This window comes from Anomalospiza imberbis, chromosome 26 (genome assembly GCF_031753505.1).
Source record: "Anomalospiza imberbis isolate Cuckoo-Finch-1a 21T00152 chromosome 26, ASM3175350v1, whole genome shotgun sequence".
In the NCBI taxonomy this organism is placed as follows: domain Eukaryota; kingdom Metazoa; phylum Chordata; class Aves; order Passeriformes; family Viduidae; genus Anomalospiza; species Anomalospiza imberbis.
In genome coordinates, this window is record NC_089706.1 from 1,091,660 (window position 1) to 1,105,831 (window position 14,172).

General features: G+C 55.7%; 1 protein-coding gene across 1 annotated transcript in view; it reads left to right on the forward strand.

The window, feature by feature from the left end:
* Positions 1-14,172, forward strand: part of PLXNA2 (plexin A2) — a 142,747-nt gene that overhangs the window by 86,465 nt on the left and 42,110 nt on the right. Inside the window, exons 5-9 of the mRNA XM_068173520.1 lie at positions 1,110-1,210; positions 4,413-4,536; positions 5,324-5,477; positions 6,716-6,812; positions 8,608-8,722. Coding sequence (XP_068029621.1) covers positions 1,110-1,210; positions 4,413-4,536; positions 5,324-5,477; positions 6,716-6,812; positions 8,608-8,722 — 591 coding nt within the window. The remainder of the gene's footprint in view (positions 1-1,109; positions 1,211-4,412; positions 4,537-5,323; positions 5,478-6,715; positions 6,813-8,607; positions 8,723-14,172) is intronic.

A 14,172-nucleotide genomic window follows, 5' to 3' on the forward strand; every position in this document is an offset into this window, starting at 1 on the left:
TTTGAATTCCCAGCCAGTTGTAGGCAGTGCTCCTGGGGCCCGAGAGCTGCGGGGAGGCTGGGAGAGGATTATCTGCAGCATTTGCTGGGAGAAAGGGGAATCAAATCACAGAATTATGGAATGGCCTGGGCTGGAAGGGAGCTTAAAAATCATCTGGATGCCTTCCACTGTCCCAGGTTGTGCCAAGGTCTGACCAGACTGGCTTTGAGCACCTCTGGGGATAGGGAGTCCACAGTCTCTTGAGCAACCTGTTCCAGTGCCTCCCAACCTTACAGGAAGGAATTTCTTCCATATTTTGTAGAGAGAACACTACAAGAGCTGGAGATGCAAACCCACCCTGCTGCTGGAGGTGGCAAGGGATGGGTTGGAAAGGTTAAAGTGGTTAAAAATGCTGGGGGTGGCAAAGGATGTGTTGGAAAGGTTGAAGTGGTTAAAAAGGTTACAAATGTCTTGGCTGGAGCCAGGCAGTGACCTGTGGCTAAAGCCTGGTGTCGTTTTGAAGCCTCTGGGGGTTTCAGTGCTGGTAAATAGGTCAGGACCGTGCTGCACCTCAGCATCAGGCAGGACCTCCTTCGTGTGCTGTGAGTGGGAGAGGGGTTTACAGCGGCCTTTGGGGCTCTTCCCCCTGTGCTCTCCTCTGTGGCATCCCTGCCTGGAAGGGACGGGGACCCCCAGTTGGCCAAGCCTGGGGGCCAAGTGGCTGCTGCTGGAAGGGCTCAGAGTGGCCCAAGCAGTGAAACACCCACCCAGACCCCACAGGCTGCCACAATCCCAGTGATTTATTCCCTGCAGTAGCTGCTCCGGGCGCAGGGTGAGGCAGCAACACCGAAATCAGGGAGGGGAGGGCTCAGCTCCAGCCCCAGAGGAGGCTCTGGCCAGGGGGTCCCAGGAAGACCCGGAGGAAGAGCTGGGGCTCAGCGTGCCCAGGACTCGCCCAGGGGACGGGCTGACCTCACCTCTCAGTCTCCAATAATTCCTGTTCTTGGACGTAGGGACGAACTCATTTCAGGATCCGCTGCTGTGTCCCGTGGCTCTGAGCGGGCAGCGGGCCCTGGGGCTGCTCTGGCCGTGCTGGGGACAGCAGCACTGAGTGTGTGTGTTCCTTGCAGGTGTCCCGGGTGCCCGTGGAGTCCTGTGAGCAGTACACGACCTGCCAGGAGTGCCTGAGCTCGGGGGACCCCCACTGCGGCTGGTGCTCCCTGCACCACATGTAAGTGCAGCCTCGGCTGTTCCTGGTGGTACAAGCAGCTCCCAGAGCTTCCCAGAGCCTCCCACGCTAAACGAGTCGGGCTGGACTTCCTGAAGTCCATTTTTCTCCCCTTTGGACATTCCCTGCATTGCAGCTCAGGTGCCATTGGAGATCCCTGAGCTCCCGGGGAGAGGTGAAGGGAAATCAACTCCTGCTCCAGGAGCAGTGGCAGGGTGATGTGGACACGATGGAAGACCAGAATTTGAACTGGTGGCAATGGAGGCCTGCTGGTTTGCACACCCCTACTGGTGTTTTGCACCCTCCTGCTCTTTGCCCAGGCTGCAAATCCCAAATAATGTGGAATTTTTAATGGCAACAGCAGATGTGGCCCTGGGAGTGGGGCTTTGCTCCCAGCAAGGTCTCAGCAGCAGAGCAGAGCACAGAGCCCCTTTAAAGCCCCAGAAGGGAGATTTCAATCCTGCAAGGGGAGGTCAGGGGGTCCCAGCTCCAGGGGGATCCGGCAGCGGGGCTGGGAGCTGGCACAAAGGGCTGAGGGTGCTTTTCTCCAGGGGAGCTCCAGGAAACCCTCTCTGCATTCAGGAGGTGTCTGTGCCCTTCCTTCCTCTGGCCTGCCATAAAAACGAGCACTTCCTCAGGCGGAAGGGAGCCCACCGGGCACAGGAGCTCGGGGAGGAGGGGAGAGCCGGGAGGAGGCTGGAGCAGGGAATAGAAATCCCCCCGGCCCCGTGCCAGCTCGCTGAGCAGCCCCTTGGTGCACGGGCAGCGTGGGGATGGGGGAGGCAGGGCTCGGGACCCGCACAGCAGCGCTTGGCCCCTTGCCTGAGGAGCAGGTGCTGGAGGGGAGCGGGGAACTGCAGGCTCCTCCGCAAATCCGGCCTGGATCCGGGGCTTTGGGGGGCAGAGCAGCTCCCCACTGCGGGTTTGGTTCGTGGCCACGCTCGGGGAGGGGCAGGAGAAGCAGCTCAGCCCCTGAGCATCCCACAGGCTCCTCTCAGGGAGGGGCTGGGGGTACCAGCAGAGCTCTGAGCATCCCACAGCACTCTGGGCATCCTTTGGGGTTTTTTAGCTTTTTTCCTTTCCAAGCGAGCCTGTCCGGCCCTGCAGCTGAGCCACCCTTTGTGTCCCAAAGTCTTCCCTGCCCCAGCTCCTTTGTCAGAAGGGAATTGTTCCCATCCCTTGGGCCCTGCCCCGGGGGCAGCAGGGTGGGCAGGGGGTGCTGCAGCAGGAGCTGTGCTGGGGCCGTTTGGTGCTGCTCCTGCAGCAGCTCCTCTGCAAGGATCAGCGAGCACCTCCCTCATGCTAATGAGCTGAGTCTTCACAAGCCACCTGGGAGGCAGGTAAAGGTTGTTATCTTCATTTTGCAGAGACAAAACCCTCGATGACAAGAGGAGAGAAAAGTGTCATTTCCTCTGCCCTTTTGGCCATGACATTTCAGCATCAACCTATTCCCAACAAGGGCTCTTCCCCCACGGGATTTCTCAGCTCTCTCTTCAAGCGTCTGCACTTTGGAGCAGTGATCATTTTTTAGCTTTATTTTTTTTAAGCTGTAAATAATTGAGTTTATCTTGCTGCTCCTCGAAGCCTCTGTCATCTTTGTTTGGAGGCCCCAAGTGCTGGAGTGTTTGTATTTAATTTGTCACCTCTCCCCTTTCATTCTCACCCGTTCCTGCCTCCAGCTGCTCGTGGAAGGGTGCTGGGCCGGGGGGTGATGCTCACATGGTGTTTGGGGATGGCTGAAAGGCTGAGGAGGTGATTTGTTCCTCCTCTGCATGGACAGAGGGATCCTTTGCTCTTTGGGAGCCATCAGAGGCCTCCAGGAGATTGTTACAGGATCTCTCCAGCCCAGTGGGATGCGAAGCCTGCAAGACTTCCCCGTGCTGCTCTCGGCAAGTGTGTTATTGTCTCCAGGCCTATTTATCTCTGCTGGGGCTGTTGCCATAAATAGGATGATAAAAAAGAGCCATTCCAGTGAGTCAATGAGATAAAGGCTCCAGTCAAGAGCTCACTTTAGGGCTATCTCAGAGATTCACTTAAACCTCAATATTTCTTCCTTTGGCACCATTCATATTTAGCATCTTTATGCTCCAAAGGAAAAGGTACAAAAGGGGGAGGGTGAGGAGAGCAGCCCCAGCGTTTGTTGGGGACCACGGGGGTGGCTTGGAAAGGGAGAGTGGAAACTTCACTTACCTTCATCTAAAGCGAACCCCCGCTGTTCCACAGAATCCCACAATGCTTGGGTTCAAAGGGACCTTAAGGGCGAATTTGTCATCTGCACCCATGGAGGGGGGCTGGAAGGAAAGGAATTTCCCCAAATGACATAAACCAGGAAATCCTGGAGGGATGCCAGCGCCGCAGTCTGGTCTGCAGCACCGACGGTCCTCCCGTGGTTCCCAGTGGGTGCCCTGCTGGAACCAGCTGGATTTCCCTCTGCTCCGGGGACACCTGCAGTAAAAGCAGGGACGAGGAGCCGTGCTGGAGCACGGGGGATGCTCACAGCAGTCCCAGCCGCCTTGGCATGCTCGGAGGCTTGATCCCTGCTGCTGGGAATGGGAAGGAGCTGGGAGCTCGAGGCACAAGCAGCAGCCAAGCACTGCTGGCAGCAGCTGGAAGCTCCCATTCCTGGCTGGGTCTCACCCCCAGCTCCAGGAGGAGATGATTAGTGGGCTGTGTGGTTTTAATTAGGACAGAGGCATCATCCTGTCCCTGCCTGTTACTGCTTTCTGGTTTAGTTCGTGTGCAGATGAGTCCATGGCTCACCCCACACCCCCAGCACCACCAGCACTTGGGATTGGCATCTCTGGATCGTGTCCCAGTGCAGGAATCACTCATGGGATACTCAGGCTTTGTGGTTTTGCTGATCACAGAATATTTTCCAGCGCCCTTTGGTCCTAACCTGGTGCCCAACACCTGCTCCCCACACGGGGAACATCTGCTGTGGAACATATCCCCAGGGCTTTGGGGTGTGCCCTGTGCCCTGGGTGGGTGTGTTCAGTGCTCTGGGGGTGTTTCCAGTGCCCTGGGGGCTGTTCTCAGTGCTCTGAGGATGTATTCAGTGCTCTGGGGATATTTTTGGTGCTCGGGAGGGTATTTTCAGTGCTCGGGGGGGTGTTCTCAGTGCTTTGGGGATGTTTTCAGTGCTCTGGGGGGTGTTTTTAGTGCTCTGGTGGATGTTTTCGGTGCTCTGAGTGCTCCTGTGTGGCAGGTGCTCCCCGAGGGACCGGTGTGAGCGGGCAGAGGAGCCGTTCCGCTTCGCAGGGAGCATCAGGCAGTGCCTGAGCGTGGCCGTGCAGCCCAGCAGCATCTCCGTGTCCGAGCACAGCCTCCCGGTGAGCGGGGACAGGGGGACAGCCACCTCCAGCAGGGACCACTCCACGCTCCAGCCTTTCCCCCTTCCCTCTGGCACAAATGTTTTCTCACGAAGTCACGCTCGCAGAGGGACGGGGGAGCCAAGGGGTCACCCGAGCCGGGGGAGAGGGTGGAGGGGGGGTGGCAGAAACAAATTCCCCTTCCCCCGGTGCCTCAGCTCACATTTCCCTGGTCTCTGGAGCTGGTGAAAGGAAAGGCTTTGTTTCCCAAAAAGCTCCTCTGTGAGCTGTGCTCAGGCCTGGCTCTCCGAAGCTTCCCAGCTGTTGCTGCCAGAGCCCCCCACGCCCCTGTGGCAGCTGCTGCCCCCAGCCCCCCGTGTAAAAATGGTGTGGGGACAGGGGACTCAGCCCTCCAGGCACTGGTTTGCGATGGGGACACTCCCCAGCCGTGCTGGGGACTCTCTCCTGGTGTCCCCCATTCGTGCAGTGGGGACGGAGGTGGTTGGACCTCAGAGGTTTGGGGTCGGTCACTGCTGCTCTCAGGGTCCTGGCAGAGGCACTGAGGGTGCCAAAGCTTCTGTAGAGCAGCCAGGGGACAAAAATCTGCCATTGCCACCACTCCTGACCTGCAGCACCCCAAGGTGGGTTTGTATCCAGAAAGAACATCCTTGCCTTCCTTTTTCCTCCTCCCTTCCCCATTGAGGGGGTCATTTTGAATGGGAAAACAGGCAGGAGTGGGAATTGGAGGGAGATTTGGCTGCTCTGCCCGCTCACAGCTCTGGTTTGCTCCCTCGTGTCCCTGCTGCAGCTCAGCCTGCGGGTGAGCGATGCTCCAGACCTGAGTGCCGGTGTCAGCTGCCTCTTCGGGAACCTGAGCGAGGTGGAGGGGCAGGTGTCGGGCAGCCAGGTGGTTTGTGTGTCACCAGCAGCCAAAGATGTCCCTGCCATCCCCGTGGATCAGGGTAAGTGATGGCTCCTGGGCAGTGACACGGTGTCAGACAGCGCAGGGCAGCTTTGGGAGTATCAGCTGAGCAGAGCTGAGCCTTTGGGGCTGCTGCCACAGAAATTCATGCTGCTGTCAAAGCCTATTGAACCCAGGGAGCTTCATCCCCAGGAAATGCATCCCACACAGGGCAGGATGGGCTGGCAGCAGGCAGCAGGGAGTGCTTGCCCTGTCCTCACTCCCTCCCTGTGCTTCCAGACAGCTCCCAGGGCAGGACAGGAGCCGTCTGACCCCTCCAGGGTGGCTCAGGGGTGGCCAGGAGCTCTCAGCCCTGCCAGGTTGGGTGAATCTGGGAAGCAGGAATCTCCCCTGGGCCTGGCTCAGCATCCACGAGTAGGTGGCTGCAGTTCCTCTGTTTCGGTGCTCATCTTTGGCTTGGCTCCTCATTAATGTCACCACTGTCATATTTTCTCTTCCTGTAACTGAAGCACCACTGGCTTGGAGCTCATTTTCCCCTTGGCATCCTTCCAGGTGTCCACGGTGCCTCCCTGGTGATGTCTTTGTGGTTCTGAGGCATTTTATGGAGCCTGAGCCTTGGGGAGCACTGCGGGGCGCAGAGCCCCGTGGCAGCAGGGCCAGGATAGGCTTCCCCAGAGCAGCCCCAAAAGAACAAGCTGGTCTTAATTAACCCAGAGCTCAGGCTCCTCAAGAGCTGCACTGCTGCTTCACTTGTTTCCAGCAGTGGCTCCTGCTCTAGGAGATATCTCTGGGAGGCGATGCCCAGAGTCCCTGGAAGTGTTCAGGGATGAGGTCGGATGGGGTTTGGAGCAACCTGGGATGGTGGAAGGTGTCCCAGCCCGTGGCAGGGCGTGGCACTGGGTCTTTGAAGATCCCTACCAACCCAAACCCTTCTGTGATTCCACAATTCTGTTCCTGGGCTGTCTCTCGGAACAGTCCCACTTTTGACACTGGAGAGCGAATCAGGGAACAGGGCGAGGGTCCAGAACCATTCCAAGGCAGCCTTCACCCCTTGTCTCTGGTGCATTTTGCCACCAGATGGTTTTTGGAGGCATTGCTGGACACAGGCACCCGGGGGGCTCCAGGGCAGGGCGTGGGGGGGTCCTGGTGGTGGGAGGTGAAATCCTGAGCTGCCCCAGCAGCAAGCAGGGGGCTCAGCGGTGGGCAGCAGATCCCCCCGGCTTTGCTGCTGCTCCCCTCGGCGCCTGGCAGCAGTGACGGGCTCTGCTCTGTCCCCAGACTGGTTCGGTGTCGTTCTCCAGCTGAAGTCCCAGGAGACGGGCAGGACCTTCGTCAGCACCGAGTTCAAGTTCTACAACTGCAGCGCCCACCAGCTGTGAGTGCTCCTTCCCTAGCCCCAAGCAGAGCCAAAAACCAGCCCAAAAGATTTGGGGAGCGGGCGCTGGGACCGCCGGGGGGGCTGGCACGGTGCCGGGTCACCGCAGGCACAAGGACAGCCACTGCCCGCGGCTCCGCGGGGCTCCGGGGCCGGGAGGAGCTCGGGAGCCCCGGAGGAGGCGGAGGAGCGAGCGGAACAACCTCAACCTGCTGGTGCCCCCAAGCTGCGCGATCCCGCAACTGAGAGCTCGGCTGGAGCCGGGAAGGGACGGGAACGGGATGGGAACGGGACTGGGGATGGGATGGGAATGGGAACGGGATTGGGGATGGGAATGGGATGGGATGGGAACGGGATTGGGGATGGGAACGGGATTGGGGATGGGATGGGATTGGGGATGGAAACGGGATTGGGAATGGGATGGGATGGGAACAGGAATGGGGATGGGGATGGGGATGGGGATGGGGATGGGGATGGGGATGGGGATGGGGATGGGGATGGGGATGGGGACGGGATGGGATGGGGATGGGATGGAGATGGGATGCCAAACCAGACCAAATCAGACCAACGGGATGCCAAACCAGACCAAATCAGACCAAACCAAACCTAACCACTGGCCTGGGTGGCCAGGGAGATCCTCCTCCCTCAGAGGGGAAACTGGGAGCTCCACCAGCCCCTGCTGGGAATGCTGGAGGCCAGGCCAGGTGAGGTGAGGTGCTACAGACCCAAAGAGGGACAGAAATGGGTCAGACAAATGAGTAATTAAACAAGCTCACAGCAATGGGTGCTCTCCCCCAGATTTGCCTGTGCATGATTAGAATAAGCTCCCCTGGCTATTGAGGTCACCAGGAATGTCAGAAGGAGAGCACAATTGAGTCATTAGAACTGCTCTGGTGGCAGCAGCAGCTCACACACTGCCCAGGTCCCTGTGCCCAGCTGGCACAGAGAGAGCCCTGCCTGCAGAGCTGCTCTGCTCCTCTTCCAGGGCTTCATGCCTCAGGCCACGCTGCCACTTCCCTGGTGACATTTGTCTGCCTGCCCTGGCCTTGCTCCAGCACGTCCCAGGCACTTCCCTCTCCAGGCAGCACCACGGTGCCTGGAGCCAGGCTATGGCACGGGGCTGAACCCACGGGCGCAGCTGATCCTTGTGCCACCAAGAGCTGCCACGTGGCAGCAGGGGTGGCCTCGGAGATGGAGGAGGTGGCAACTGCCAGGATTAGCAGCTGTCACAGCTCCTGCATCTCTGTGGCAGCAGCAAGAGGGGAACAAAACCCACCCAGCCACTCTGCTGGCAGCTGGGTCCCCTGGGGCTGAAAAGGGTCTGTGTTCTTTCAAAAACATTTCATAAACAGTTACTTTTTTTTCCCCAACATGAATCAAAAGCACTTGCTGCACCCTCTGCACTCCAAGGCCAGGCAGAAGTGTTGCTGTTGACTTGAAGCATTCCTGATTTGCAGAACAACTGATCCCATTTTTGCCAGGCTTGCCTTCTTTTCTAAAAGTAAAGCCCAAGCCTGGTGCCTGTGCAACACCCTGCTCTACTTTACACCAACCCAACGATGTGCAATAAATCCCAGCTTGCATTTTACTCTGGAATAAATCATGAGGCTGCCCCAAGTCTGTCTTTTGAGCGTGTGTGTTTTCCCAAACCTGTTTCTTGTTTTTTGCTCTATCAAAACCACCCCCCACCAAAGAAATTATTTTCCCAGGAAGGCTGGATTTCTGGCAAGGCCTGGAGACGACTGCAGCCCTGCCAAGGTGCTGAGCCCTGTGCTAACCCCTCCTTCCCCCCCAGGTGCCTGTCCTGTGTGAACAGCGCCTTCCGCTGCCACTGGTGCAAGTACCGGAACCTCTGCACCCACGACCCCACCACCTGCTCCTTCCAGGAGGGACGGATCAACGTCTCCGAGGTACCACGCTGGCATTCCTCCCTTTATCCTTTGCTTCTCCGTGCCACAAGCAGCATGACCCGTGTTTGTGTGAGGTCTGTGGGTCTCTCTGGTGTCCAAAAGTGCAGATGCAGCTTTACAGCTGGGAAGTGTTGGTGTCACTGAAGTGCTGCCCTTGACCTGAGCACCAGAGCTGAGCCCTCCCCTGCTGGGTGGGAATGCCCAGGTTCATTAACGACAGTAATTGCAGGAGTGCTTTCCCCCAGGGGTCCCAGAGACTCCTCAGACCCAGCAGCTTTCAGCAGCTCTGCTTTGCAGCCCCAGCACCAGGGCTTTGCTTGGTCTGCCTGGGCTGGTCAGTGCCTGGTGTTGGCAGGGCTGGGATTTATGGCAGAGCCTGAGTGTAGCTGATGGAGGAGGGAATTACCAAAGGCACAGCCCCAGGTTTTGGAAAAGGGAGCTGGTTCGGGTTCCAGGCCGTGGACCCGGAGCCATCTCTCTTAGTAGCTCATAATAGGTGTGGGGCTCCAATCCAAAAATGCTTTTAACACTTGGAAAGGCACAGCCCGTGGAGGGCTCTGCCAGCTCTCCTGTGTGTCCCAGGGCAGAGGGATCCATGGAGGAAAGGGGTTTGTTAGCACAAAGGGAACATTGCCAGGAACCCTTGGCCTGGGGTTTCTGCACTCCTTGTCCTGCCTGATCCTCTGCCTGCTTCATCTTCATGGGGTCCTGATGCTGGCAGGGTCCTGGTCTTTGCCCTCACTGTTCCTACAAACAACTTTGCAGCACCTGAAATGAGTGCAGGTCCTAAAGCTGCGAGGAGAAAATGGTTTAAAAGATGCTGTGGAAATCCTGAGAGTCCTGGAAAGTGGGAAAGGCAGCAGTGAGGACATCCACAAATAAGAAAAAGAAAGGAGAGGAAGGTGTGCCAGTCTCCAGATAAATCCTTGTCAGTGAGTGATGGACACTGAGGAAAACAGAAGAGATCAGTCAGTGGTGTAAACCCTGAGCTGTCAAAAAGGAGTGACTGAAGGTTTAGCCAGGTTGCTGCTAAACTAGGAGTAAACTCTCCTCTTGTGTCTCCCTGGCTACAGTGCTGCCAGGAGATCCAGAGGTAAAGGAGACAGTAATTTCTGAGCTACATGTGTAGGGACCTGGGTGGGAATCTGCAAATCCAAGGATGGGCAGCGTGCCTGGGAGGGGAACGGATGCCCAAGGAGAAGCATCCACCCCAGGAACAAACCAAAAGCTTTCTCCATCCAGTTCAAAGTCAAGAAACTTCCTTTCAGCATATCAAGAGAAAGCAAAACCCTTTGCTTCTCCTCCTCTTGAGTGATGGGGGCAGGTTCTCCTTCACACTCCAAGCATCCCTGTCCTCCCAGGCTGCACAGTTGGAGTTCCCCCTTCTCTGGGTCCCCAGAGATCTCAGAAGTGTCTGACAAGTCTCTGCTAAAGTAGGACAACCCCATTATCTCTGTTGTCCTCCTGGGAGCACCCAGGACTTGCCTGAGATCACAGAGAGGGAGAGAGTGGAGCAGTTGGTATCCCTGGAAGTTCCTGCTGGGATCACAGGGCTGCCATGTCTCCAAAGAACTTCCTCTGTCGTCTTCATCTTGCAGAGGTTGTTTCTTACCAGGGGATGTTTTGGGACATCTCCCATCTTCCTGGTGATTAGCTTTGATAAGGGCTGATGATAATGATACAAGTGCTCTCAATAATTTCTTCCCCAGACCTCTGAGCACAGGCAAAACCACCCCAAATAAATGTGTTTGCTTGTTTAAGAGGCATGAATTTCCTCTTCACACACAGCATGGTGATAATGTCTTTGCTATGGGCCCTTCACCAACACAGAAATAAGTAAATGCCTCATGAAGAGTTTCCTCTCCTAAACCAATTCAGATCACAATGTTCTCATTGTGTCACGGCCTGATGTATTAGGAAATTGTTTGTGCCTACCCTGGCTCCCTCCCCAGCAGAGCCAGTGGTGTTTGGAGCGGGTGATCTCCGTGTCTGTGCCCTACTTTCAGTCCCCTGTGCCTCTCCTTATGTAAGGTTTACACACGTGTTCACACGGGCCTGCAAATTTGCTCGCATCTTTATCTTTAAGGGAAAATATCTTGAATATTCCTTTTTACTCCTGGCCCATCAGAACTGGCGTCCCAGTGGGACTGGATGTGTAACGAGCTCCCTTTGATGCTCCCAGGAGTTGTCTGTCTGGAGGAGGAACAAGAGCTCAAAGCCTCAGCCACTTCAGGAGGAGATGGGGGAGAGAAATTCCTTCTTCATGAGCTGTGCTCTTGCTCCTTGCAAGCTTCTGCCCCCACTGACCCAGCTAAGGGCTGCCTTTCTGCCCTGCCTGCCGTGGAAATACAGCCCAGAGAGCTTTCTTCATCCCTCCACCTGCCCTGCCAACAGGAATTGTTTGCTCAGATCCAAGGGTGGGGCTCAGGGACAGATGTGGGGGTGCAGAGGAAGCCCCAAAGGTGGGTGGGTGCTTTAGGAAAAGTGGAAATGTGGCACGTGTGGATTGGGGTCGCTGGTCAATGAATGCAGATATTTCACAGCCTTTACAGCAGAGGGAACTTGCAGGACAGAGCTGGCTGCTCCTGGTGTCCTCCCTCTCCTGGGAATTTCTGAGATGGGGGAACCCAACTCCTCTGAGGTCTCCATTTCCAGGTAGCCAGTTCTTTGTGTTAGAGAAGCAGTCATTTTCCCATCCTTTTCCTGGTCAGAGTCTTCACTGTCAGCAGAAGGTGCCTGCTCAGACCTTGCTCCCACTAAGTCAGGATTTCTCCAAGAGATTCTCGTGGAGCACCGATTGTCCCACTTTACAAAACCCCAGATCAAGGCAATGATACCATTTTAATGTGCCTGACGTGGTTTGGTTTGTGTGTGTGTGAGGTTTTATGATGTCTCTCTCTAAATGTCTGAAGCTTCCAGATGAGGAGGAATGTGGATTCATAAACATCCTTACACCCCATCCCAGAGGAGAGCTAGAACCAAATAAATCCTCTTAGCTCCCCAGAATGTGAGAGCCCGTCCCTCTTTGATGTCCAGCGTGTGCTGATAATGCCATTTCCACAGGGGGGACGCTGATCTGGGGACAGAGAGTTTCAGATCCGGGCATTTCAGGAGCTCCTTTGAATTCCCACTGATTTTATGGCAACGCCCTTGCCCCTGGCTGTGCCCTTGGGTGCTGAGTGCTGCTTGATGTGCCCTGAAGGAAACAAAACAAAATCAGCCCGTCCTCACGCCTGTCCTGCCAATCCCCAGGGCAGCAGAGCTGAGATGAGCCGGAGGTGACTCAGAGCCACAGCTCAGGCCACCAAAGCCAGCCAATGGCTTTGCAGGGTCACACCTGACTTTGGGGAGATGCCTTTGCCTGAAATAGGAACAAAAAGCTCGGTTTCAGCAAAATTCCCTCAGCTCCGAGCTGTGGCAGTGCTTTTATCATCCGTGCTGTGGATGTTTGGTGGTGGGAGGGAAGGAGCCAGGGAGATGTTCCTGCCTGAAACCTGTCCCCGTGCCAGGGAACTGCTCCTGTGCTCACCTCTGGCACACAAGGGGTTGTTTACAGGAGGGAAAGGTTCCCTCCGTGGCTGTAAATATCCCCCTGGCTCCCAAATTGATGGAGGAGACCCAGGTTACAGCACGTGCCCGCAGCTCAGGGCTAATGGTGTGGGGAAGGAATTTACCAGGCTCGGCTCCAGCTGCCTCCCTTTCATGTCTGGTTTCTAAGGAACAGGGTCTGCTCTCCTTTCCAGTGGCATAAATGAAGGATAATGTGTTTCCATGAGTGACAGGGACTGTAATTTATATCATTGGGAACACAACTGTGAACCAGGGGTTTACATTCACGTGCCAGACTGGGTTATGTTTATAACTTTAAAATAACGTGCAGCAAGTTAACATTTGCGGAGAGTTTGCGGGGGTTTTTTGAAGATGAAAAATACAAAAACAGTCTATTTAGCCATTTGGGCTAAATCCCGTAGTCAGAAGAATTGCCTGCCATTTCCAGGCAATTTTTTTTCCCCAAATAAGAGCAAGGAGGTTTGACCTACTAAAACTGCTCGGTTAAACACAAATAATAACCATGGGTGCTCTGTTCTGCTCCAGAGACAGCTGCAGAACGCGGGTCTTTAAGGTATTTATAGACCTTGGAGTCTTTGAGGCTAAAAAGTGTTGGAGAAGCATAAAATGTCTTTGTAAATTGTGTGTGCTGATACTTCACAGGAAGAATATTCCCCGAGAGTCTGTGCCACTCAGGCATCGGAGCCTTGTCTTCCTCCAGCAGATCTGATCCGTGTTTATTCTGGCGCAGGGAAGTCAAGGAGGATAATGAGAGGATTCTGCCTGTTTGTTTAGCGAGAGGAGGCAATAATGGCCTTTCTAACTCGCTGCAGGATTTGCCTCTCATGAATTAAAAAACAAAGTAAACTGATTATGGAACAAGTTGTGTATTCCACCGCCTTTATTCGGTGTTTTCTGGGTGTTTCTCGCGGCCAGAGCCGCACAGCTCAGCCCCAGGAGCAGGGCTGGTGCTGCCAACCCCTTCCCAGTGCACTGGGAAATTCCTGTCAGGGGAATCCGCATGGACAGAGGCCCTGCTCAACACCCTAACGAAATAATTTACCTGAACACTGGCTTTTCCACCAGGGAGCAGCTGGGAGAGGTGGTGGAGGGACAACCCACCCTGCCAGGCTGTTCTCCTGCAGCAGCAGCCATGTGAGAGCCAAAACCCCTACACAGGGTCTGTGGGAAGGGCAGGGATTTGGGGATGCAGGGATGTGGCTGTGCAGGGACATGGTTTTTCGGGGATTTGGGGTGAAGGGACGTGGCTGTGCAGGGATTTGGGGTGCAGGGATATGGGTTTTCAGGGATTTGGGGTGCAGGGACGTGGCTGCGCAGGGATTTGGGGTGCACATCACTGAGGCAGCAATTTAAAAAACAAATTGGAAAAAGAAAAGCCCTGAAAGCTGAGCAGTGAGGCTGGAGATGGCTCACAGGGGCTCCACAGGACGTGCAGGGTCCGAGCTGACCCGAGCCCTCCCCAGCCCCAGCTGCTCCTGCAGCTCCACTCGCTCAGCTGAGAAATTCAGCAGCCACTGCCCGCAGCAGTGGCTGCCCACGAGCATCCTGGGTTTTCTGGAGTCTGGCATCTTCACACGGATCTCTCCATCCCAAAATGTGGATACCTTGTTAGTGTGATCACTACAGCTGTCAGCCAGCACGGAGGGGCTGTGCCTGCCTTGCTTTCCCCACAATCCCAATGTGACATTTTCCTTCCACTGGAACCAAAGGAATGAAAATAAATTTTTAAAATAATATCTAAATTTTTTTTTTTTGCCCCACTTGTCTCTAATGATGGCAGAACCATTTTTGCTGCCAGCGTTTTGAGCACCAGGGAGCAGATGTGGGGATGGGAGCCCTCTCCCGTTCCCTTCCCTGGGAAGGCAGGAGCCTTTCCTTAG